This window comes from Bombina bombina, chromosome 2 (genome assembly GCF_027579735.1).
Source record: "Bombina bombina isolate aBomBom1 chromosome 2, aBomBom1.pri, whole genome shotgun sequence".
NCBI lineage: Eukaryota > Metazoa > Chordata > Amphibia > Anura > Bombinatoridae > Bombina > Bombina bombina.
The window spans coordinates 999876821-999900826 of record NC_069500.1 but is presented as its reverse complement, the minus strand read 5'-3'; the positions used below and the strand labels follow the sequence as shown (position 1 = coordinate 999900826).

Below are 24006 nucleotides of genomic sequence, written 5' to 3'. Positions count from 1 at the left end.
CCTTTTTTTCTCTTCTTTTAGATATTATTGCACTAATTGTGAGAAGTGCAATTAGGAGAAAGGCATTTCTGGTTTAGCATACACACCTCCTTTTCTGTACCTGCAGTTAATTTATGCCCTATTACACAACGGTTGAACTTTTGTATTTTAGCTGCTATTATCTTCACATTGTTCTTGGTTATCGGCATTAACGCATATCTTGTTTTTGATATTACCATAATATTTAAGCACGCATAGTTTAGATATTTTAGCATTTTTATGAATTAGCACATTTTATGAATTCCTTTTTTTACAAGGATTGGGAGACGTTCCACTTTTATATGTATTTTTCCATTGTGATTTCATTATTGTAGTTATCATATAAACTATCCAAACCGGATGCTAATAAATTCTTTATAGTATCTTTAGCCTCGGGCGCACTTACTATCTTTCTTTTTTCACTTATTTATTGTTTCCCTAATAGAGAAGGAGTTAGGGCAGGTGTAGTGTGTGATACTTTTAGCTAAGCGCATTTTCTTTGTATATCGCAGTCCTTAAAAGGGCCTTTTGTAGGGCATTGCCCTAAGTTAAACAGCTCTTTTACCTACAAAAATGACAAATTCCCCCCTAAAAGTAACCCCCCCCCCCCACCCAACCAACCCTCCAAAATAAAAAACCTAAGTCTAAAAAAGGCTCCTGTTTATTTTATCTGTATTTTATATGGGGGGGGGGGGGCGTCTGCTCTTTTTGTTTACCCAGCTCCTTTCAGTGGGTGTCCCAGACTACCTCATTAACAGTGCTAAATTGGGAGCTTCTAAGTAAGTTTTTAAAAGTTTTTATACTGGATTTTTATATCAGTATCTGTGCATATTCTTCTTTATAGTAGTGTCTATTACATGCAGTTATATAAAAATTGGTGTATACTGTCCCTTTAATTGTATTAAAAAATGCTGCAAAACACAGTTTTAAATGGTTTGGTCTATCTCTCACCTACCACTCCCCTCCCCACGACTGGGGGGGTTGGTACTTATGTTCCTCTTGTTCACAAAGCTTTTCTATAGAGATACTGCAGAACTAAAATTGCAGTAAAGGTGGTGGTTTCAACAGGAAGAGCATGTATTTTAAATGACAAAATAAAGGTGAACAGGGCTATTTATAAATAAATGAATACACTCCAGTTAGTAAAATGTATAATTGGAAAACACATTAAAGTGGGGAGGGGGTGTGCAGTCCAATGACAATTCAAACATATATATTAGAACCCTAGCCAAACCTTCTTGAAAACCAAATTGCTTTCTTCTAATAAAATCCGTTTACATCAAGCTGGATATATCCTTTTAAGGGAAGCCAAGATAATACAATGAAAGCATTGTAGAAGAGTAATAGAGCAAAAAATGTATTACGCCATTAGTTCTTATATCTTATGAGGATTTTCAAATGCCAAAAGTTTAGTTTGACGTTTCAGGGATATTCACTTGGCTTCCGAAATACAAACCAATTCTAACTTTAATCTTTTATTGGAAAATCAACATCTACCCAGAAGGGACATGCTGGGTGAGGTTTGGAAGAACTCCTGTATCTGCAAACTGCAGTGCTGTTTCCTAACCATATATATTGGATTAAGATCTATTACTATAGGTGATACACAAAACAAGCAGTCTTGCAATGAGTCTGTGTGCTCTGCTATTCTACGTTAGAACATGCACTACAGCTTCTGATTGTGTCATCTACAAAAGGTGGTTAAAACTGGGTATAAGATATAGACTTCAGGTACAGACAGGGTCTCATACTTGTGATTTAAGTCTTTTAAATTAAAACTTTAAAAAGTGGGAGCTTATTATCCCTTTAAAAAAACTACTTGACTGCCATCTTATAACAGACAGACTGTTTTTGTCAATCAGTGAATCAATCTGAAAAATTACCAGTATCCTAAAAGAACAGCAATGGAGTTCAAAACTTTATATATATATATATATATATATATATATATATATATATATATATATATATATATATATATATATATATATATATATATATTATAATAATAATGATATATATATATAACAATGATAATGGAAAGAGAGTTTCACCTATTTTTTTTATATAAATAATGAATATGCAAGATGTTGTTATATGTTGAGATATTATATGTTATTTTGCCAGAGATTATAAATGTATTAGACTCCAGGGGCCCGATCCGATATGCAGCGTCGTCCGCAAAAGCTTTTTTGGGCCATAGGCAGGTATACCAAACCAGCGCAGTTTGGTATCCAATATACAGCGTAAGGACTTACATGGCGAAAATGGAGAAATCTTACTCCATTTTCAACTCGCCACAAAATGCAGCCGTAGTAAGCCTTATGCTGTGTATTGGAGCCCCGTAACTCCCTGCTAAATAAACCTAACACCTAACGCATGTGCAATGTCTATCTACCTGTAAACCGCGATCCCCCGCCGCAATCCCTAATAAAGTATTTAACCCCTAAACCGCCGCTCCCGGACCCCGCCGCCACCTACATTAAAAGTATAACCCCCTAATGTGATCCCCTACACTGTCGCAAGCTACATTACATACCCCCTAATGTGAGTCCCTTACACCGCTGCCATCTATCTTACCTACCCCCTAAAGTGAGCCCCTACCCCGCCGCCATCTATCTTACCTACCCCCTAAAGTGAGCCCCTTACACTGCCGCCATCTATTTTTAAAATATTAACCCCTAATTTAATCCCCCTACACCGCCGCAAGCTATATTAACCCTAATTATATTAGGGTTAATATAGTTAATATAGTAATTATATTATATATATTAACTATATTAACCCTAATTATATTAGGGTTAATATAGTAATTATATTATATATATTAACTATATTAACCCTAATTATATTAGGGTTAATATAGTTAATATCGTTATTATATTATATATATATATTAAGTATAATAACCCTATCTAACTCTAACATCCCTAACTAAATTCTTATTAAAATAGATCTAATTAATATAAATATTATTAATTAAAATATTCCTATTTAAATCTAAATACTTACCTATAACATAAACCCTAAGATAGCTACAATGTAATTAATAATTACATTGTAGCTATTTTAGGGTTTATATTTATTTTACAGGTAACTTGGTATTTATTTTAACTAGGTACAATAGCTATTAAATAGTTAATAACTATTTAATAGCTACCTAGTTAAAATAATTACCAATTTACCTGTAAAATAAATCCTAACCTAAGTTACAAATACACCTACACTATCGCTAAATTAAATAAACTACAAATATCTAAACTAAAACACAATAAAATAATCTAAACTAAATTACAAAAAAATAAAAAAAATATTACAAGATTTTTAAGCTAATTACACCTATTCTAAGCCCCCTAATAAAATAATAAAGCCCCCCAAAATAAAAAAATTTCCCTACCCTATTCTAAATTAAAAAAGTTCAAAGCTCTTTTACCTTACCAGTCCTTAAAAGGGCCTTTTGCGGGGCATGCCCCAAAGAATTCTGCTCTTTTGCATTGAAATAAATATACAATACCCCCCCCCCAACATTACAACCCACCACCCACATACCCCTATTCTAAACCCACCCAAACCCCCCTTAAAAATACCTAACACTACCCCCCTGAAGATCTCCCTACCTTGTTTTCACCCAGCCGGGCCAAACTCTTCATCCGATCCGGGCGATGTCCAATCAAGCGGCAATGAAGTCTTCTTCCATCTGGGCGATGTCTTCAATCAAGCGGCAGTGAAGTCTTCTTCCATCCGGCGATGTCTTCTTCCATCCGGCGATGTCTTCAAGAAAAGTGGCATCTTCAATCTTCTTTCTTCGCTCCTCCGCAGCGGAGCATCCATCAGGCACGACGACTTCCCGACGAATGAGGTACCTTTAAATGACGTCATCCAAGATGGCGTCCGTCGAATTCCGATTGGCTGATAGGATTCTATCAGCCAATCGGAATTAAGGTAGAAAAATCTGATTGGCTGAACCAATAAGCCAATCGGATTGAACTTGAATCTGATTGGCTGATTTTTCTACCTTAATTCCTATCAGCCAATCGGAAGTCGATGGACGCCATCTTGGATGACGTCATTTAAAGGTACCTCATTCGTCGGGAAGTCGTCGTGCTGGAAAGGATGCTCCGTGGCGGAGGAGCGAAGAAAGAAGATTGAAGATGCCGCTTTGCTTGAAGACATCGCAGGATGGAAGAAGACATCACCGGATGGAAGAAGACTTCGCCCGGATGGAAGAAGACTTCACTGCCGCTTGATTGGACATCGCCCGGATCGGATGAAGAGTTCGGCCCGGTTGGGTGAAGACAAGGTAGGGAGATCTTCAGGGGGGTAGTGTTAGGTATTTTTAAGGGGGGTTTGGGTGGGTTTAGAATAGGGGTATGTGGGTGGTGGGTTGTAATGTTGGGGGGGGTATTGTATATTTATTTCAATGCAAAAGAGCAGAATTCTTTGGGGCATGCCCCGCAAAAGGCCCTTTTAAGGGCTGGTAAGGTAAAAGAGCTTTGAACTATTTTAATTTAGAATAGGGTAGGGAAATTTTTTTATTTTGGGGGGCTTTGTTATTTTATTAGGGGGCTTAGAATAGGTGTAATTAGCTTAAAATTCTTGTAATCTTTTTTATTTTTTTGTAATTTAGTGTTTGGTTTTTTTTTGTAATTTAGTTTAGATTATTTTATTGTATTTTAGTTTAGATATTTGTAGTTTATTTAATTTAGTGATAGTGTAGGTGTATTTGTAACTTAGGTTAGGATTTATTTTACAGGTAAATTGGTAATTATTTTAACTAGGTAGCTATTAAATAGTTAACTATTTAATAGCTATTATACCTAGTTAAAATAAATACCAAGTTACCTGTAAAATAAATATAAACCCTAAAATAGCTACAATGTAATTATTAATTACATTGTAGCTATCTTAGGGTTTATTTTATAGGTAAGTATTTAGATTTAAATAGGAATATTTTAATTAATAATATTAATATTAATTAGATCTATTTTAATAAGAATTTAGTTAGGGATGTTAGAGTTAGATAGGGTTATTATACTTAATATATATATAATATAATAACGATATTAACTATATTAACCCTAATATAATTAGGGTTAATATAGTTAATATATATAATATAATAACTATATTAACTATATTAACCCTAATATAATTAGGGTTAATATAGTTAATATAGCTGGCGGCGGTGTAGGGGGATTAGAATAGGGGTTAATGTGTTTAATATAGGCGGAGGCGGTGTAGGGGGATTAAATTAGGGGTTAATATTTTTAAAATAGATGGCGGCGGTGTAAGGGGCTCACTTTAGGGGGTAGGTAAGGTAGATGGCGACGGGGTAGGGGCTCACTTTAGGAGGTAGGTAAGATAGATGGCGGTGGTTATAGATTAGGTTATAGATTTAATATAGCTGGCGGCGGGGTCCGGGAGCGGCGGTTTAGGGGTTAATAAATTTTTTATTATTAGGATAGTGAGGGGGGATAGCGGATAGAGGGTTAGACGTGTCGGGCTATGTTAGGGAGGCGTGTTAGACAGTACGGGAGATTTAATAACTTTAGTCAGGTTTTGTAGGCGCCGGCAGTTTCTAAAGTGCCGTAAGTCACTGGCGACTCCAGAAATTTGTACTTACGCAGATTTCTGGACATCGCTGGTTTGTCAGACTTATGGCACTTTAGCCTCTGACGGCGCCGTATATAGGATAGCTCGAGTTGCGAGCTGAAACTGCAGGCGGCGGGGGTTCCCTCGCTTGCGCCGCAAACTACGATCTTTATCGGATCGCGCCCCAGGTACTAATTCAGCAACTTAGCAAAGTAATACATAGTAGTTTTTTTTTACATATTCTTAAAAGTCATGTATACGTAGTTGCCTTGTGTTTTAACTAGGCATAATTTGTGTTTTTGGATTTCGGAATATGCTTCACAATGATCTTGGGGAGGTCTTTAAATGGGAATTTGATAAATCAATCAAAGAATATGCTTTAATAAATAAAAGAGTGTTGTATTCCCTTTCTGTGTAAAAGAGAGGTTATTTCCTCCTTACGGTATCTTTTTTTTTAATTTTCTTAAAAAATAAATAAATATACTGTATATATATACACACACAAGTTCCAATAATTGCAGTCTCTGGAGTATATTGTGGCATTTTGCACCCTGGTATTTGCCTTTTCAGCAAGTGGGAGTGCGCCTTCTACCAATATCTATCTATCTATCTATCTATCTATCTATCTATCTATCTATCTATCTATCTATATATATATATATATATAGTACACATACAAATAATCTGGAATCTATAAAATGTAGACCAGTGATTATAGATGATGGACTATGCATTATGTAATGTTTCCAAATGATCTTCTCTTTAGTCTGAGTCCTTTGTTCCCTGCCCAGAAAACACAGAAAATATAAATCTTTTTTCCTAGGCAAATTTCCGAGTGCTCTGATTGCTCTAAATCCCCTAAATCCTTTCTAACTACCGTTATAATTACCATAACTATTTTCAGCACTTACTAGAAAACTTAATCAAAGGGATAAGAAACCCAAATATTTTTTCTTTCATGATTCAGATAGAGCATTTGATTTTAAACAACTTTCTAATTTACTTATATTATATATTTTTTCTTTGTTCTCTTGGTATATTTTGTTGAAAAGCAAAAACATAAGCTCATGTGCCTACCCATGTCTGGAGCACTATATGGCAGCAGATTTGCAAAAATGTTATCCATTTGCAAGAGCACAAGATGGCAGCACTATTGTCTGCTATGCAGTGCTCCAGACACATACCCAGGTATCTCTTCAATAAAGTATACCATGGAAACAAAGCAAATTTGATGATAAAAGTAAATTGGAAACTTTTTTAAATGAATCACAAAATAATTTTTTTGGGTGTCATATCCCTTTAAAAAACCCCATCAATCTATTATCACATGTGTGTGAGTGTTCATCCTTACTTGGACAGCACAGTTCATCACTGAGATCTCCACAGTCATTTTCACCATCACAGGATTTAGAGGAAGGAATACATTTCCCGTTGACACAACTAAACTCATCTTTATGACATTCTGAAATAAAAGAAAGAAATTATTATGCGCAGAAAGGCTAACTCATGTATGAGTGAGTGTGTGAGTGCATGTATAAGAGAGTGTGTGAGTGCATGTATGAGTGAGTGTGTGAGTGCATGTATGAGTGAGTGTGTGAGTGCATGTATGAGTGAGTGTGTGAGTGCATGTATGAGTGAGTGTGTGAGTGCATGTATAAGTGAGTGTGTGAGTGCATGTGTGAGTGTATGTATAAGTGAATGTATGAGTGAGTGTGTGAGTGCATGTATAAGTGAGTGTATGTATGAGTGAGTGTGTGCATGTTTTTGTGCGTGTGTGCGTATGTTTGTGTGTGTGTGCACGTTGTTGGCCTAGCATTACAGACTTTGGAACCAATGGTCTATATTAAAGTGGAGTGTTCAACTGAAATATAAATCGTTTGCATTTAAAAATGATTATGAATAATTTGAGGCAACTATTTTCTAAGTATACATACATATCTATCTATTTATCTATCTGTCTTTATGTGTGTTATGGTTATTTTGTATAATAAAGATTTTTGCTATTCCACCTAAAGGGATATAAAACAGTTTGTTTCATTGTTGTAATAAAAAAGCATTAAGCAATGTGTACTCAATAAAGACTATTGCAATATGTTTTAGTCATTATTTTAAAAGGATTTTTCTTTTTTTCTAATTTAATTTGTGAAGTGTCCATCACAGCATGTCACAGTCCCACAAGCTGGGGTCTCTACAGGAAGGCAAAGTGGCAGTTTTTCATTTGGAGACACCTAATCTAGCCACAATCAGCTTATTACCCATGTTCAGTAGAGGGCTTTTACTTCAGAAATCATATGGCAATAGAACCTAAGTTCTGTAATGTTTTCTCTGTTATCTAGCTGTAGGTAGTGGCTATACTGAGAATTTCTAAGGACTAATTTAGCAAGAAAACAAGTTATCTGCTTTGCTTAACAAAATCTCTATTTATGTTTAATTTGATTTAACATATTTTTTCTACTAAAGGAAAATTGTTTCATATCCCTTTTTTCATTTTGTTGTTAATGTTGCCCAACTTTTTTGTGCTGTCAGATTTTTTTTTGTAGATTTACATGCTGGGGCCCATATACATTAAAAAACATATATGAACAAATAAACAATAATAAATGCGATTCACAGTGGCGTCACTAGTGTTGGTGTCACCCAGTGTGGTAAGCTCATGGTGTCACCCCCCCCCTCCCCCCCCACAGTAATGATTTTTTTTTTTTGTTCGTAACAGTGGAAGTAGTACAGTCCATACATATACATACACATGCTCACTCATATATACACACACATTATTATTATCATAATTTTTTTATAACACCACAAAATTCTATAGCTCTGACAGACATACACACACATAGACACACTCATACATATATAAACACACACACTAATACATACCTAAACCCACACACATTCATACACACATTTATACACACACACACAAACATACACATACACACACAAACATACTCATACACATACACACAAACACACTCATACGCACACACACATACACACACACACACACAAACACAATCATACGCACACACATACACACACAAACACACACTCATACACACACACACACAGAGGCGTAACTAGAAACCACAGGGCCCAGGTGCAAGAATCTATGAATTTTGATTGTAGGAAAAATGTTTCAGGTACATAACACATATAATTCAGTTAACTAAATTGATCACTCTTTCTTCAAATGCATTTTTTTTAAATCATAAAGGAAGCTAAAAACCACCCATGGGTTAAGTGTGCTCTTATTATGTCAAGTGCCTATGTATTAAAATGATGCAGTGGCCATTCCAGAAATTAAGTTTTGGAAGGGGCAGACACACTGCAGATGAATGAGGAAACTGAAGACTGAGAGATTACCTGTAGCAACAGCTCTGTACTCACATGCAGCGCAGCGTGCGCTCCCGCTTTCCACACTCCATGCCAAAGTTACTCCTCAGAGGCTGAGAGCATCATAACAAGGCAAGCCTCACTGCCAATATATCATATGACCTTCACTGTAACCTGCTCAGACCCATGTGACACTTATACACAGCGGTATGGCACAGTTAAAAAATAAAATTATAATAAAGCACAATCAGCTGCCTAAGTGCCAACCCTCTCTGGACCATCACCTGCCGGCGTATGTAGCGGTTAAAAACAGAACACTGGTAGTGAAGGAGGGGGTGGGGGGAGTTAAATGAGCGGGGTTGCTGGAATATACGTAACGTGACTAAATGCTGGGTAAACTTTACAGAGCTGGTTGCCTGTGCTACTGTAGTGCTGCTTATCTTCTCCCCTGACTGTCATGTCAGATCATGCTTGAGAAGCAGTAAGCAGGAGCCACACAGTCCAAATCCTGGATAATTTCTGGGACAATAAATAATATCAGGATTGTCCAGAGAGATTTGGAGCTGTTCACAAATATGTGTCTGATAGTGTCACCCCTCCTGAGAGTGTTACCCGGTTAAAGCTCGCACCCCCCCCCCCAGTGACGCTCTGTCTGCAATCAACCCAACTTAATATGAAAGAAAACAGTTATAGAAAGGGAAATTTGGTCTGTTCCCTGAGTGGTCTAAACAAACAGAGGAGTTTCACTACCAACCTTTGTCTTCTGTATAACAAACCACTCCAGCTCGCTTATTCCCAGTGCTTTTCTTTAGGGTACACTCCATCAAAGAGTTCTCCAAGCCTTGGCATGTCACTTTAAGGCAGTTTTCTGATCCGGGCACAGTGAATTCTTCATTTTTAAAAGATGGTTTGGCACCTCTAAAATAATGCAAACAGATTATCTAAGCCATACAATATCTGCAATAAGGAACTGACATTAGCAGTGTGACTTTCTACTTGTTGCCACTACAACATACAACCCCAATTCCAAAAAAGTTAGGAAATATGGAAAATGCTAAAAAAAACCAAAAACAAATAGAGTCATTTGAAAATTCAATTCACCCTGTACTATATTGAAAACACATAATTAACACATTATTTAATGTTTTACTTTGTGAATTTAATGTATTTTTGAAAATATACACTCATTTCACATCTGATGACTGCAACACACTCCAAAAAAGTTGGGACAGTCGACTGTTTACCACTGCTTAACATCACCTTTTCTTTTAATAACACTTATTAACCGTTTGGGCAGTAAAGACATCAGTTGGTTAAGTTTAGCAAGCGGAAGTTTCCCCTATTCATCCATTATGCATCTCTCAAGGCTGCGCAACTGTACTGGCCTTTGTTGCCTTATTTTGCGCTTCATAATGCGCCACTAGTGATGTCGCGAATAGTTCGCTGGTGAATAGTTCCCGGCGAACATAGCATGTTCGCGTTCACCGTGGACGGCGAACATATGCGATGTTCGGTCCGCCCCCTATTCTTTATCATTGAGTAAACTTTGACCCTGTACCTCACAGTCAGAAGACACATTCCAGCCAATCAGCAGCAGACCCTCCCTCCCAGACCCTCCCACCTCCTGGACAGCATCCATTTTAGATTCATTCGGAAGCTGCATTCTTAGTGAGAGGAGGGACAGTGTAGCTGCTGCTGATTTAATAGGGAAATTGATAGCTAGGCTAGTGTATTCAGTGTCCACAACAGTCCTGAAGGACTCATCTGATCTCTGCTGTAAGGACAGCACCCCAAAAAGCCCTTTTTAGGGCTAGAACATCAGTCTGCTTTTTTTTTTTCCCTGTGTAATCTAATTGCAGTTGCCTGCCTGCCAGCGTGTGTGTCAGGCTCACAGCGTATACTGTGCCCACTTGCCCAGTGCCACCACTCATATCTGGTGTAACAGTAGTGTACATTTAAAAAAAAAACACTTTTTTGACTGTGAAATAATAGCAGACAGCTGCCAGTACCCAAGATGGCCGCCAATAAGGCAGATGGGGAGGGTTAGAGAGCTGTTTTGGGGGGGATCAGGGAGGTTGGGGGCTAAGGGGGGATGCTACACCACAGCATATGTAAATATGGCGGGGACAATTGTGGGGTGGGGGAGGGAAGGGAGCTGTTTGGGAGGGATCAGGGGGTCTGATGTGTCAGGTGGGAGGCTGATCTCTACACTAAAGCTAAAATTAACCCTGCAAGCTCCCTACAAACTACCTAATTAACCCCTTCACTGCTAGCCATAATACACGTGTGATGCGCAGCAGCATTTAGTGGCCTTCTAATTACCAGAAAGCAACGCCAAAGTCATATATGTCTGCTATTTCTGAACAAAGGGGATCCCAGAGAAGCATTTACAACCATTTGTGCCATAATTGCACAAGCTGTTTGTAAATAATTTCAGTGAGAAACCTAAAATTGCGAATTTCTTTTTTTTTTTATTTGATCGCATTTGGCGGTGAAATGGTGGCATGAAATATACCAAAATGGGCCTAGATCAATACTTTGGGTTGTCTACTACACTACACTTAAGCTAAAATTAACTCTACAAGCTCCCTACATGCTCCCTAATTAACCCCTTCACTGCTGGGCATAAAACACGTGTGGTGCGCAGTGGCATTTAGCAGCCTTCTAATTACCAAAAAGCAACGCCAAAGCCATATAAGTCTGCTATTTCTGAACAAAGGGGATCCCAGAGAAGCATTTACAACCATTTATGCCATAATTGCATACGTTGTTTGTAAATAATTTCTGTAAGAAACCTAAAGTTTGTGAAAAAGTGAACAATTTTGTTTTATTTGATCACATTTGGCGGTGAAATGGTGGCATTAAATATACCAAAATGGGCCTAGATCAATACTTTGGGTGGTCTACTACAATACACTTAAGCTAAAATTAACTCTACAAGCTGCCTACATGCTCCGTAATTAACCCCTTCACTGCTGGGCATAAAACACGTGTGGTGCGCAGTGGCATTTAGCAGCCTTCTAATTACCAAAAAGCAACGCCAAAGCCATATAAGTCTGCTATAATGGCATGTCTGGCACACAGTGTTGGGGCAAGGGTCCATCTGACCACTGATACCTGGTCTGCAAAGCATGGTCAGGGCAGGTATATCACCTACACTGCGCACTGTGAAGCGGGCGTAACCCTTACACTACCTGATCGATACAACATCATACCTGATGTTTTAAAGCACATTATTCCAAACAATTTAGGAATGTTAGGTGATTTATGCCCTTTATGGATTAAAACCAGACTCTGCATCAACTATGTAATTTTCCATGGGAGTTTTGCCATGGATCCCCCTCCGGCATGCCACAGTCCAGGTGTTAGTCCCCTTGAAACAACTTTTCCATCACTATTGTGGCCAGAAAGAGTCCCTGTGGGTTTTAAAATTCGCCTGCCTATTGAAGTTTATGGCAGTTCGCCCGGTTCACAAACTTTTGCGGGAGTTCGCGTTCGCCGTTCGCGAACCCAAATTTTTAGGTTCGCGACATCACTATGCGCCACACATTCTCAATCTGAGACAGGTCAGGACTGCAGGCAGAAGCATGCTAGCACCCACACTTACCAAAGTATTCTCGAGCCCATGTCAGGATATCCATTACACACTCATGTGGTGCGCAGTGGCATTTAGCAGCCTTCTAATTACCAAAAAGCAACGCCAAAGCCATATAAGTCTGCTATAATGGCATGTCTGGCACACAGTGTTGGGGCAAGGGTCCATCTAACCACTGATACCTGGTCTGCAAAGCATGGTCAGGGCAGGTATATCACCTACACTGCGCACTGTGAAGCGGGCGTAACCCTTACACTACCTGATCGATACAACATCATACCTGATGTTTTAAAGCACGTTATTCCAAACAATTTAGGAATGTTAGGTGATTTATGCCCTTTATGGATTAAAACCAGACTCTGCATCAACTATGTAATTTTCCATGGGAGTTTTGCCATGGATCCCCCTCCGGCATGCCACAGTCCAGGTGTTAGTCCCCTTGAAACAACTTTTCCATCACTATTGTGGCCAGAAAGAGTCCCTGTGGGTTTTAAAATTCGCCTGCCTATTGAAGTTTATGGCAGTTCGCCCGGTTCACAAACTTTTGCGGGAGTTCGCGTTCGCCAACCCAAATTTTTAGGTTCGCGACATCACTATGCGCCACACATTCTCAATCTGAGACAGGTCAGGACTGCAGGCAGAAGCATGCTAGCACCCACACTTACCAAAGTATTCTCGAGCCCATGTCAGGATATCCATTACACACTCATGATGGTTTTTGAGACAGTGACGTCTGAGGGGTTGGAGATCACGAGCATTCAGAAGTGGTTTTCGGCCTTGCCCTTTACGCACTGAGATTTGACTGGATTCCTTGAATCTTTTATTTATATTGTGCACTATAGAAGGTGAAATGCCCAAAATCCTACTGATTTGTCTTTGGGGAATGTGGTTCTCAAAGTGTTGGATTATTCGCTGACGCATCTGTTGGCAGATTGGTGAGCCTCGATCCTTCCTTGCTCTTGAAGGACTAGGCCTTTTTTGGAGGCTCCTTATATACTATGATTACACAATTGCCTCACCTGTTTCACATCACATTATTATTTCAACTTGTCACATCACTATTAGCCCTAAATTGCCACTGTCCCAACTTTTTTGGAACATGTTGCAGACATCAGATTTGAAATGAGTGTATATTTTCAAAAATACATTCAATTCAAATAGTAAAACATCAAATAATGTGTTAATTATGTGTTTTCAATATAGTACAGGGTGAATTTCATTTTCAAATTACTTTCTTTTTTTGGAGGGGGGGGGGATTTTCCATATTGTCCCAACTTTTTTTGGAATTGGTGTTGTACTTACATAGTGCATATATATATATATATATATATATACTGTGTATATATATATATATATATATATATATATATATATATATATATACATATATATATATATATATATATATATATATATATATATATATATATATATATATATATATAGTACAAAAAGAGAAAACCGGCACACTCCTTGACAAGATAAAATTCTTCTTTTATTTGGTCAGGTTAAAATGAACACGTCTGACATGTTTCGGCACAACAGCCTTAATCATAGACGTGTCTGAAACAGGTGAACATCTGCTATTTAAAATCAAAGCTGTGACACTATTGGTGAATATTAATTAACACATTTGACCAATTAGCAATTATCTCTGAGAGAAGTTTGCAGATTTAACTTATCCCTAGACTGACTAGTGTACTTAAAGGGACACTAAACCCAAATGTTTTTCTTTCATGATTCAGATAGAGCATGCAATTTTAAGTAACTTTCTAATTTACTCCTATTATCAATTTTTCTTCGTTTTCTTGCTATCGTTATTTAAAAAGCAGGAATGTGATGCAAGCGAGCGCTATCCATGCTGCTGATTTTGACTGCTGAACCTAAAATGGGCTGGCTGCTAAGATTTACATTCCTGCTTTTAAAATAAAGATAGCAATAGAACGAAGAAAGATTGATAATAGGAGTAAATTAGTAAGTTGCTTAAAATTTCATGCTCTATCTGAATCATGAAATAATTTTTTTGGGTTTAGTGTCCCTTTAATACACTTAATGCACCTAGTACATGTAGTTGCTAATACATAGTTGCTGATACATATTTTTAATAATACATATGAGAAGTGTAACAAAAAATAAAATGTAACAAAAAACATTAATTGTAATAGTATGAAGAATACATGATTCAAAAAATGAATCAGCTGACTACTTAGTTTAAGTTAGACAAGGGGTGTCTGAAAGAGCTTATCCTACTCTATATTAGCTTATAGATATAAAAAACCCCATTTATTTTCGTTCCTTTTATCCTTAAAACTTAAAACCAGTCATAAACAATGTTGACCTTACATATAACTGTATCTACTGGTGCTAATTTTAGTTTAAACTTTTACTCATAGTAACTCATTTATAGTTGTTATTTAAACTTGTTATTTTAACCCTGCTTAGTATTAAAAAACAAACAAACAAAAAAAAAAAACCGCAAAGTGATATATATGGTCAATAACTGTCAATGGGAAACTGAGATCCATTGGAGGTCATATACTGTTCGTGTGTGTAGGTACTTTGATGAATATATATAGTTTGTATACTAATACATTGCCCCTCTCCCAAAATATTAAAATATATTTCACTGGCACTGTGATAATATAAATAAAAGGGTGCAGTACTAATTGGGTGGGAGAAATTTACCACACCCTATCTGGTGCAATATCCCTTTCAAAGTACAAATATAGAAAACATTTTGGGATGCACACACTACTACCATAAAAAGTTAACTTTTATTAAATATAAATTTATCACCAAGACTGATATATAGGACAAAAAACACTCATTAGAAACTCTTGTAAAGTAGATATTACAGGTTCTTCACCAATAGCTGGAACTTGGTGTCAGGTGGGATGAATAAAACCACGGTGTTAAGGTAAGTAAAAACACACAAATGCATTTTAGCCCTCATGCAGGTATCTCTCAATCCTTACAGAGCTCAAGAAACATAAATCAAGACAGGTGACTTTCAAAGTCAATAAAGTGTATAATACCATATTAAAGTAAACCAAATAATTTTCAAAATATATGCAAATGTGGGAATTGATATACTAATTGTGGCTTTAGGACCAGCACTATTTATTTTTTATTTTTGTTTCTAGCTTGTTTTATTTCTTTATTACTTTTCTTCAATAACCCCCCTCCCCTGCCCAGAACATTGGCCAGTGGACTCCCAGGCCTTCAGGAACCCAACAGCTGCCTGAGACACTTGCATGTGCAGTATGGATTTGCTAACACCATCACTGATGTAAGTGGTTACCACTGTACATTGCTCGGTGTGCATGGCTGCCCCTTGTTGCACTGTTCTCATGGAAAAAGAGAATTCAGTATGCAATGCAGCCAATCAATGTAATGCCAAAATACAAAGCTAACATTCTACCAAAAAATACACATTTCAGAGAATACTTTCTGTACAATGAGTCTTGCAGCCTCAGTGGGAGGGCTGAACAGAGGTGTTCCTTGGGTGTGTCTGAAGTTTTCTCTAGGGTCTCATGTTAAAGGGCCACTGTAAATAAATATTTTCTATGCTTGTTACTAACTAACTACCCCAAATACGCTTTTTATCAATAGCATTTCATTAACATATCTCTACCGTATATCAGAAATCTTGTCTGCAAATTTAATTGTTTTCCAAACCCACTCCGTGGGTATCCTTTGCTCTGTACCAATCTGTTTACAATACCTAGGTTTCAAAATGGCGCTTTAAACACAAAGTTATTGGTTTAAGTATTTTGAACATGCAGTGCTGAAAATAGTGGGCAGGATAATTTGACATCATCGGTGAATAAAAGATATAACTTTTAGAACGTTATGAAACTTCGTTTTGGAGAAAATATAGGTCAGTAGGTTTTAATTAATGTTTATTAACTTTAATATGTTAGTTGTTTGGCTTAAAAATTATAACAGAAAGTAATCCTTTAAGTATTTTATCGCACCAAATGGAAGCTAGTGAGTTTCTCTAAAAATATGCAGTGCATTAAATGCACTGACTAAAAAAACACATGTATAAGAACCTAAAATCGAATGCAGTAAAGCACACTGAGAACAGCAAGGCGTTGATATCAGTACAATGTGCTCACTTTCTCATTTACCCTCCCCTGAAAGATTCTATATTCCAGAGAGGTTCATTACTTTCTATGGGAGTGTCAGGGTGCCACAAATCAGACTGAGACAAGAAGTGCAAAAATAATCACACCTTTATATAATCACACCTTTATAGCGAGCTGGTACATCAAATACCCTTCGAAAGGAGGCCACACATTCAGGGTAATTTGAAATCACAGGTTTATTAGTCTCCCACAAGGGATTAGCCCAGGCAAGAGCTGTGTCAGAGAGTAACGAGATGAGAAATCCCACCTTAGCTCTGTCAGAGGGAAACGCCTGAGGTGACATCTCAAAGTAAATGCTCACCTGGTTCAAAAACCCTCTGCACTGATTAGGATCGCCTCCATATTGCTGAGGTAGAGGTGCAGAACCGGACATGCTCCTGTTAGGACTAGGTGCAGCAGCGGAAACAGGAGCAGCCATAACTTGCGGGACACTTTGGTCTAAATGTGCAGTGCGAGTCAGCAGGGTTTGCAGGGCTAGTGCAAATTGATCCAAGTGGTGATCCTGTTCATCCATCCCGGAAATTATGGCAGCTAAAGGTGGATTATTAGCATCAGGATTCATGGCCTTTGCGTAATGTCAGGGTGCCAGGAATCTGACTGAGACAAGAAGTGCAAAAATAATCACACCTTTATTAATAGCAAAAAATAATAAAAAGTCCACAAGTCAAATAACAAGCCAGGAATCAAAACCAGAACTAGTAGGTAGATGAGCCGAGTCAGGAGCCAAAGCGAATAGTCAGATGAGCCGGAATAAGGAACAAGGAGAACAGCAGAGTCAGGAACAAGCCAGGGATCAGGAACCAGTAGGGACGTCAGACAGCCAGGTAATACACAGGAGCTCTCACAAACAGGTCTGAGACAATGCAAGGGCAAAGCATACTGAACAGAGGCCCTTTAAATAATAAGTGATGACATCACAATTCTGAGACTGCATCCTGTCTCACACGGATGATGTACACCAGTCTGGCCATAAAAGGAAGTGCAGGAAATGAGCAGCATCACACAGTATGCACCAGAGTCAGCAAGAGAGGTGAGTAAAATGGCTGCCAGCAGCACATGGCAAACAGATCAGGGAAAAAACCCTGACAGTACCCTCCCCTCAATGACCCCTCCCCCGCGGGAGGACAAAAGGCTTATTGGGGAAACGGGCATGGAAGGCACAGAGGAGGGCGGGAGCATGAACATCGGAGGAGGGAACCCATGAACGCTCCTCCGGACCGTAGCCCCTTCAGTGAACAAAATACTGTACGCAGCCCCAGGACATACGAGTTAATAATGCTGCTGACCTCATACTCCTCATGGTTGTCAACAAAGATAGGGCGGCGACGAGGCAACACAGTGGTAAACTGATTACAAACCAATATTTTCAAGAGGAAGACATGAAAAACATTGGAGATGCGCATTGCAGGAGGAAGGTCAAGAGCATAGGCCACAGGATTGACCTGTCGGAGTATTCGAAAAGGACCAACATAACGGGGAGCCAGTTTATTGGAAGGCACACAAAGGTTCAAGTTGCGGGAGGACAGCCAAACTCTCTCACCAACCTGGTAGGAAGGCGCGGGCAGACGCCTATGATCAGCCTGGAACTTTTGGCACTGCATAGAACGATGAAGGCAATCCTGAATCTGCACCCACGTGGAACGGAGTTGCCAGAGAGGCTCCTCCAAAGCCGGAATATCCTGAGACATGAATGAATCGGGCAACAAGGATGGTTGAAACCCATAATTCTCCATGAACGGGGATAACTTGGAGGAAGCATTAATAGCACTATTACGAGCAAACTCTGCCCAAGTTAACAGTTCAGACCAATTATTGTGGTGATCTGAGACATAGCAATGGAGGAACTGTTCCAGAGCTTGATTAGACCGTACCACAACCCCATTGGATTGAGGGTGATATGCCGAGGAGAAGGAAAGCTGGATCCCCATTTGAGCACAAAAGGAACGCCAAAATCTGGAGACAAACTGGCTACCCCGGTCCGACACTATCTCCTTGGATAACCCATGTAAATGGAAGACCTCCCGGGCAAAAATTGAAGCAAGCTCCTGAGCGGTAGGCAACTTCTTCAAGGGAATGCAATGTGACATTTTAGAAAAACGGTCAACCACCATAAGGATAACAGTATTGCCATTGGAAACAGGGAGCTCGACAATGAAGTCCATGGAAAGATGTGTCCAAGGATGCTCACCATTAGCAAGAGCTTGAAGAAGACCCACAGGAAGACGTCGAGGCGTCTTATTCTGTGCACAAACTGAGCAGGAAGAAACATACGCAGCAACATCAGAACGAAGAGCTGGCCACAAGAATTGTTGAGTGACAGACCAAATCATTTGGTTCTTGCATGGGAGACCTGCGGCTTTAGGATAGTGGTAAGTGTGCAAAAGTTTAGTTCGAAGATTCTCAGGAACAAAACACTTACCACTAGGTTTCTCAGGAGGTGCATTGGTTTGTGCAGCCAGGATCTCCTCCCCCAAGGGAGAAGTCAAATTAGCACGTATGGTAGCCAAAATATGGTCAGGAGGTATAACTGGAGTAGGTACAGACTCCTCCTTGGACAGAGGCGAAAATTGTCGAAAGAGGGCATCAGCCCTAATATTCTTACTGCCAGGCAGGTAGGAGACCACATAATTAAACCGAGACAAAAATAGCGCCCATCTGGCCTGTCGGGGCGACAAACGTTTTGCTTCAGATAGATAAGTTAAATTCTTGTGGTCAGTAAGAGCGAGCACTGGCACGCTAGTACCCTCGAGAAAATGCCTCCATTCCTTGAGTGCCAAAATTATGGCCAGTAATTCCCTGTCGCCAATTTCATAATTGCACTCTGCTGGAGACAATTTCTTAGAGAAGAAACCACACGGATGCAAGGAACTGTCAGGCGTAGGACGTTGAGACATGAGGGCACCTACTCCAGTCTCAGACGCATCGACCTCAAGAACGAAAGGCAGAACAGGGTTAGGATGAGCCAGAACTGGAGTGGCAGCAAAGGCAGTCTTAAGACTATCAAAGCCTTAATGGCAGTAGGTGACCAATGGAGTAGATCATTCTCTTTACAGGTTATGTCTGTGATAGGTTTGACCAAGGAAGAAAAGTTTTTAATAAACTTTCTATAGTAATTGGCGAACCCCAAAAAACGTTGAATAGAACGAAGACCAACTGGGTGAGGCCACTGCAGAACTGCAGATAACTTGTCAGGATCCATGGAGAACCCTGCAACGGAGATAACATAACCTAGGAAGGTTACTTGAGTCTGATGGAACTCACATTTCTCGAGTTTACAAAACAGGCCGTTCTCACGTAGTCTCTGAAGAACCTGTGTAACATAAGAACGATGAGCCTCAAGTGTGGGTGAGTGTATGAGGATGTCGTCTAAGCACAACACAACACACTGTTGCAACATATCTCGTAGAACATCATTAATAAATTCCTGGAAAACAGCAGGAGCATTACATAGGCCAAAGGGCATTACAAGATACTCATAATGCCCGCTCCTGGTGTTAAATGCTGTTTTCCATTCGTGGCCCTCCTTGATCCAAACGAGATTGTATGCTCCTCTCAAATCAAGTTTAGTAAAGACCGTAGCTTCCTTGAGGCGGTCAAAGAGTTCCGTAATGAGCGGAATAGGGTAAGCATTCTTAATGGTAAGACGATTAAGACTCCTATAATCGATGCATGGTCTTAACTCGCAACCCTTTTTCTTCACAAAGAAGAAGCCAGCCACTGCAGCAGAGCAGGATTTGCGGATGATCCCCCGCGACAGAGCATCGGCAACATACTCCTCCATAGCACAATTCTCTGCAACAGACAGAGGGTAAACCCGACCCCGAGGAGGAATGGCTCCAGGTTGTAGGTCTATGGCACAATCGTAAGACCGGTGAGGAGGCAACGTACCAGCACGCACCTTGTCAAAAATGTCTAGGAACTCTTGGTACTCCTCTGGCAATTGAGATACCGAAGATGTGCACAAGACTTTAACTGTTTTCCGAAGACAAGTGGAAATACATTGTGGAGACCACAACAAAATTTCGGACCTGCGCCAGTCGAGACTGGGATTGTGCTTTTGGAGCCAGGGATAACCCAGAATAACCGGAAAATGCGGAGAGTTTATCACCTGGAACTGGAGGGTTTAAAAATGGAGAGCCCCAACAGCCATGGATAACGGAGCAGTTTTGTGAGTAATGAGTGAAGGGGCCTGCCATCAATGGCCTCAATAGCAAGCGGAACGGACCGAGGCAAAACAGGAATGTAGTGCTTTGATACAAAAGCACTGTCAATGAAATAGCCCGCAGCACCAGAGCCTGGGTGACTATGGAGGAGTCCACCCAGGAAAGGACAACCATGACCAAAGGTTTCTCCTTCGTTCCGGGGACAAGGATAAACCACCCAAGGTCTGCCCCCGACAGGACCTTAGGTCTGAGCATTTTCCAGCCGTGTAGGACAAGACTTCAAAAGGTGGCCCTGTATCCCACAATAGAGGCAGAGCCCCTCCCTCCTCCTAAAGGCCCTCTCTGCCGTGGAGAGACGCATGAAACCCAACTGCATCGGCTCAGCAGTACCTGGTGACTCGGGACCAGGAGGCATGGGAGGAGAGGGAGGCATGGGTGGGAACGAACATGTAGGAAACAACGGAACAGGAGGCTTCCGCAAGCGCTACTTGAAAGAGGGCCTCTCACTTAGTCTGATGTCAATTAGGATAAAAAAAGACACCAATGCCTCGAGATCTTCTGGTAAATCTCTTGCAGAAACTTCGTCTTTAATCGCATCAGAGAGCCCATGAAAGAAGGCGGCAATAAGGGCTTCATTGTTCCAACCTACCTCTGCGGCAAGCATACGGAACTCAATGGCATACTGAGCAACAGATCTTGTACCTTGCTGAATGGACATGAGTCGTTTAGCAGCAGAGGAGGAGCGAGCTGGAACATCAAATACCCTTCGAAAGGAGGCCACAAATTCAGGGTAATTTGAAATCACAGGTTTATTAGTCTCCCACAAGGGATTAGCCCAGGCAAGAGCTGTGTCAGAGAGTAACAAGATCAGAAATCCCACCTTAGCTCTGTCAGAGGGAAACGCCTGAGGTGACATCTCAAAGTAAATGCCCACCTGGTTCAAAAACCCTCTGCACTGATTAGGATCGCCTCCATATCGCTGAGGTAGAGGTGCAGAACCGCACATGCTCCTGGTAGGACTAGGTGCAGCAGCGGAAACAGGAGCAGCCATAACTTGCGGGACACATTGGTCTAAATGTGCAGTGCGAGTCAGCAGGGTTTGCAGGGCTAGTGCAAATTGATCCAAGCGGTGATCCTGTTCATCCATCCCGGAAATTATGGCAGGTAAAGGTGGATTATTAGCATCAGGATTCATGGCCTTTGCGTAATGTCAGGGTGCCAGGAATCCGACTGAGACAAGAAGTGCAAAAATAATCACACCTTTATTAATAGCAAAAAATAATAAAAAGTCCACAAGTCAAATAACAAGCCAGGAATCAAAACCAGAACTAGTAGTCAGACGAGCCGAGTCAGGAGCCGGAGCCAAAGCGAATAGTCAGATGAGCCGGAATCAGGAACAAGTAGAACAGCAGAGTCAGGAACAAGCCAGGGATCAGGAACCAGGAGGGATGTCAGACAGCCAGGTAATACACAGGAGCTTTCACAAACAGGTCTGAGACAACGCAAGGGCAAAGCATACTGAACAGAGGCCCTTTAAATAATAAGTGATGACATCACAATTCTGAGACTGCATCCTGTCTCATACGGATGATGTACACCAGTCTGGCCATAAAAGGAAGTGCAGGAAATGAGCAGCATCACACAGTATGCACCAGAGTCAGCAAAAGAGGTGAGTAAAATGGCTGCCAGAAGCACATGGCAAACAGATCAGGGAAAAAACCCTGACAGGGAGGTTCAGTTCATTTCTTAGAGACTTGATTGAAGTTTTACCATGGAAGGGTTGGTTCAATTATGTCACTCTAGAGACTCAAGCCCTAAGTGTTCATTAGTGTTTCCTCTGGTCGCATGAAATGTATGCTTCTGTTTAGTAGTGTTGGTGAGCTAATGCCTTAATTGGAAGCCAGCACACAAAAAAACAAACAAGATGGCTTCTCTCCAGTGTGAGATAGGTTGACCATATTTGGAAAAAAACAGAATTTATGCTTACCTGATAAATTACTTTCTCTTGCGGTGTATCCAGTCCACAGATTCATCCTTTACTTGTGGGATATTCTCATTCCCTACAGGAAGTGGCAAAGAGAGCACACAGCAAAGCTGTCCATATAGCTCCCCCCCTAGCTCCACCCCCCAGTCGTTCGACCAAAGGTTAGGAAGAAAAAGGAGAAACCATAGGGTGCAGTGGTGACTGTAGTTTAACAAAAAAAATTTACCTGACTTAAATGCCAGGGCGGGCCGTGGACTGGATACACCGCAAGAGAAAGTAATTTATCAGGTAAGCATTAATTCTGTTTTCTCTTGCAAGGTGTATCCAGTCCACGGATTCATCCTTTACTTGTGGGATACCAATACCAAAGCTTTAGGACATGGATAAAGGGAGGGAACAAGACAGGTACCTTAAACGGAAGGCACCACTGCTTGCAAAACCTTTCTCCGAAAAATATCCTCCGAAGAAGCAAAAGTATCGAATTTGTAAAATTTGGCAAAAGTATGCAGTGAAGACCAAGTCGCTGCCTTACAAATCTGTTCAACAGAAGCCTCATTTTTGAAAGCCCATGTGGAAGCCACTGCTCTGGTAGAATGAGCAGTAATTCTTTCAGGAGGCTGCTGGCCAGAAGTCTCATAGGCCAAACGGAAGATGCTTTTCAACCAAAAGGAAAGAGAGGTAGCAGTCGCTTTCTGACCTCTCCTCTTACCAGAATAGATAACAAACAAGGAAGATGTTTGTCTGAAATCCTTAGTTGCTTGTAAATAGAACTTTAAAGCACAAACTACATCAAGATTGTGTAATAGACGTTCCTTCTTTGAAGATGGATTAGGACACAGAGAAGGAACAACAATTTCCTGGTTAATATTCTTGTTAGAAACAACTTTAGGAAGAAAACCAGGCTTGGTACGCAAAACAACCTTATCTGCGTGGAACACCAGGTAAGGTGAATCACACTGTAAGGCTAATAATTCTGAAACTCTTCGAGCAGAAGAGATAGCTATCAAAAACAAAACTTTCCAAGATAACAACTTAATGTCTATGGAATGTAAAGGTTCAAACGGAACCCCTTGAAGAACTGAAAGAACTAGATTCAAACTCCATGGCGGAGCCACAGGTTTATAGACAGGCTTGATTCTGACTAAAGCCTGAGCAAACGCTTGAACG

General features: G+C 40.0%; 1 protein-coding gene across 1 annotated transcript in view; it reads right to left on the bottom strand.

Moving 5' to 3' along the window:
- The window catches only part of CFI (complement factor I), a 204159-nt gene that overhangs the window by 102562 nt on the left and 77591 nt on the right, over window positions 1–24006 (bottom strand). Inside the window, exons 4-5 of the mRNA XM_053703548.1 lie at window positions 9701–9864; window positions 6962–7072 (exon numbers count right to left, since the gene is read on the bottom strand). Of these exons, the coding sequence (XP_053559523.1) occupies window positions 6962–7072; window positions 9701–9770 (181 nt within the window). The 5' untranslated portion in view covers window positions 9771–9864. The remainder of the gene's footprint in view (window positions 1–6961; window positions 7073–9700; window positions 9865–24006) is intronic.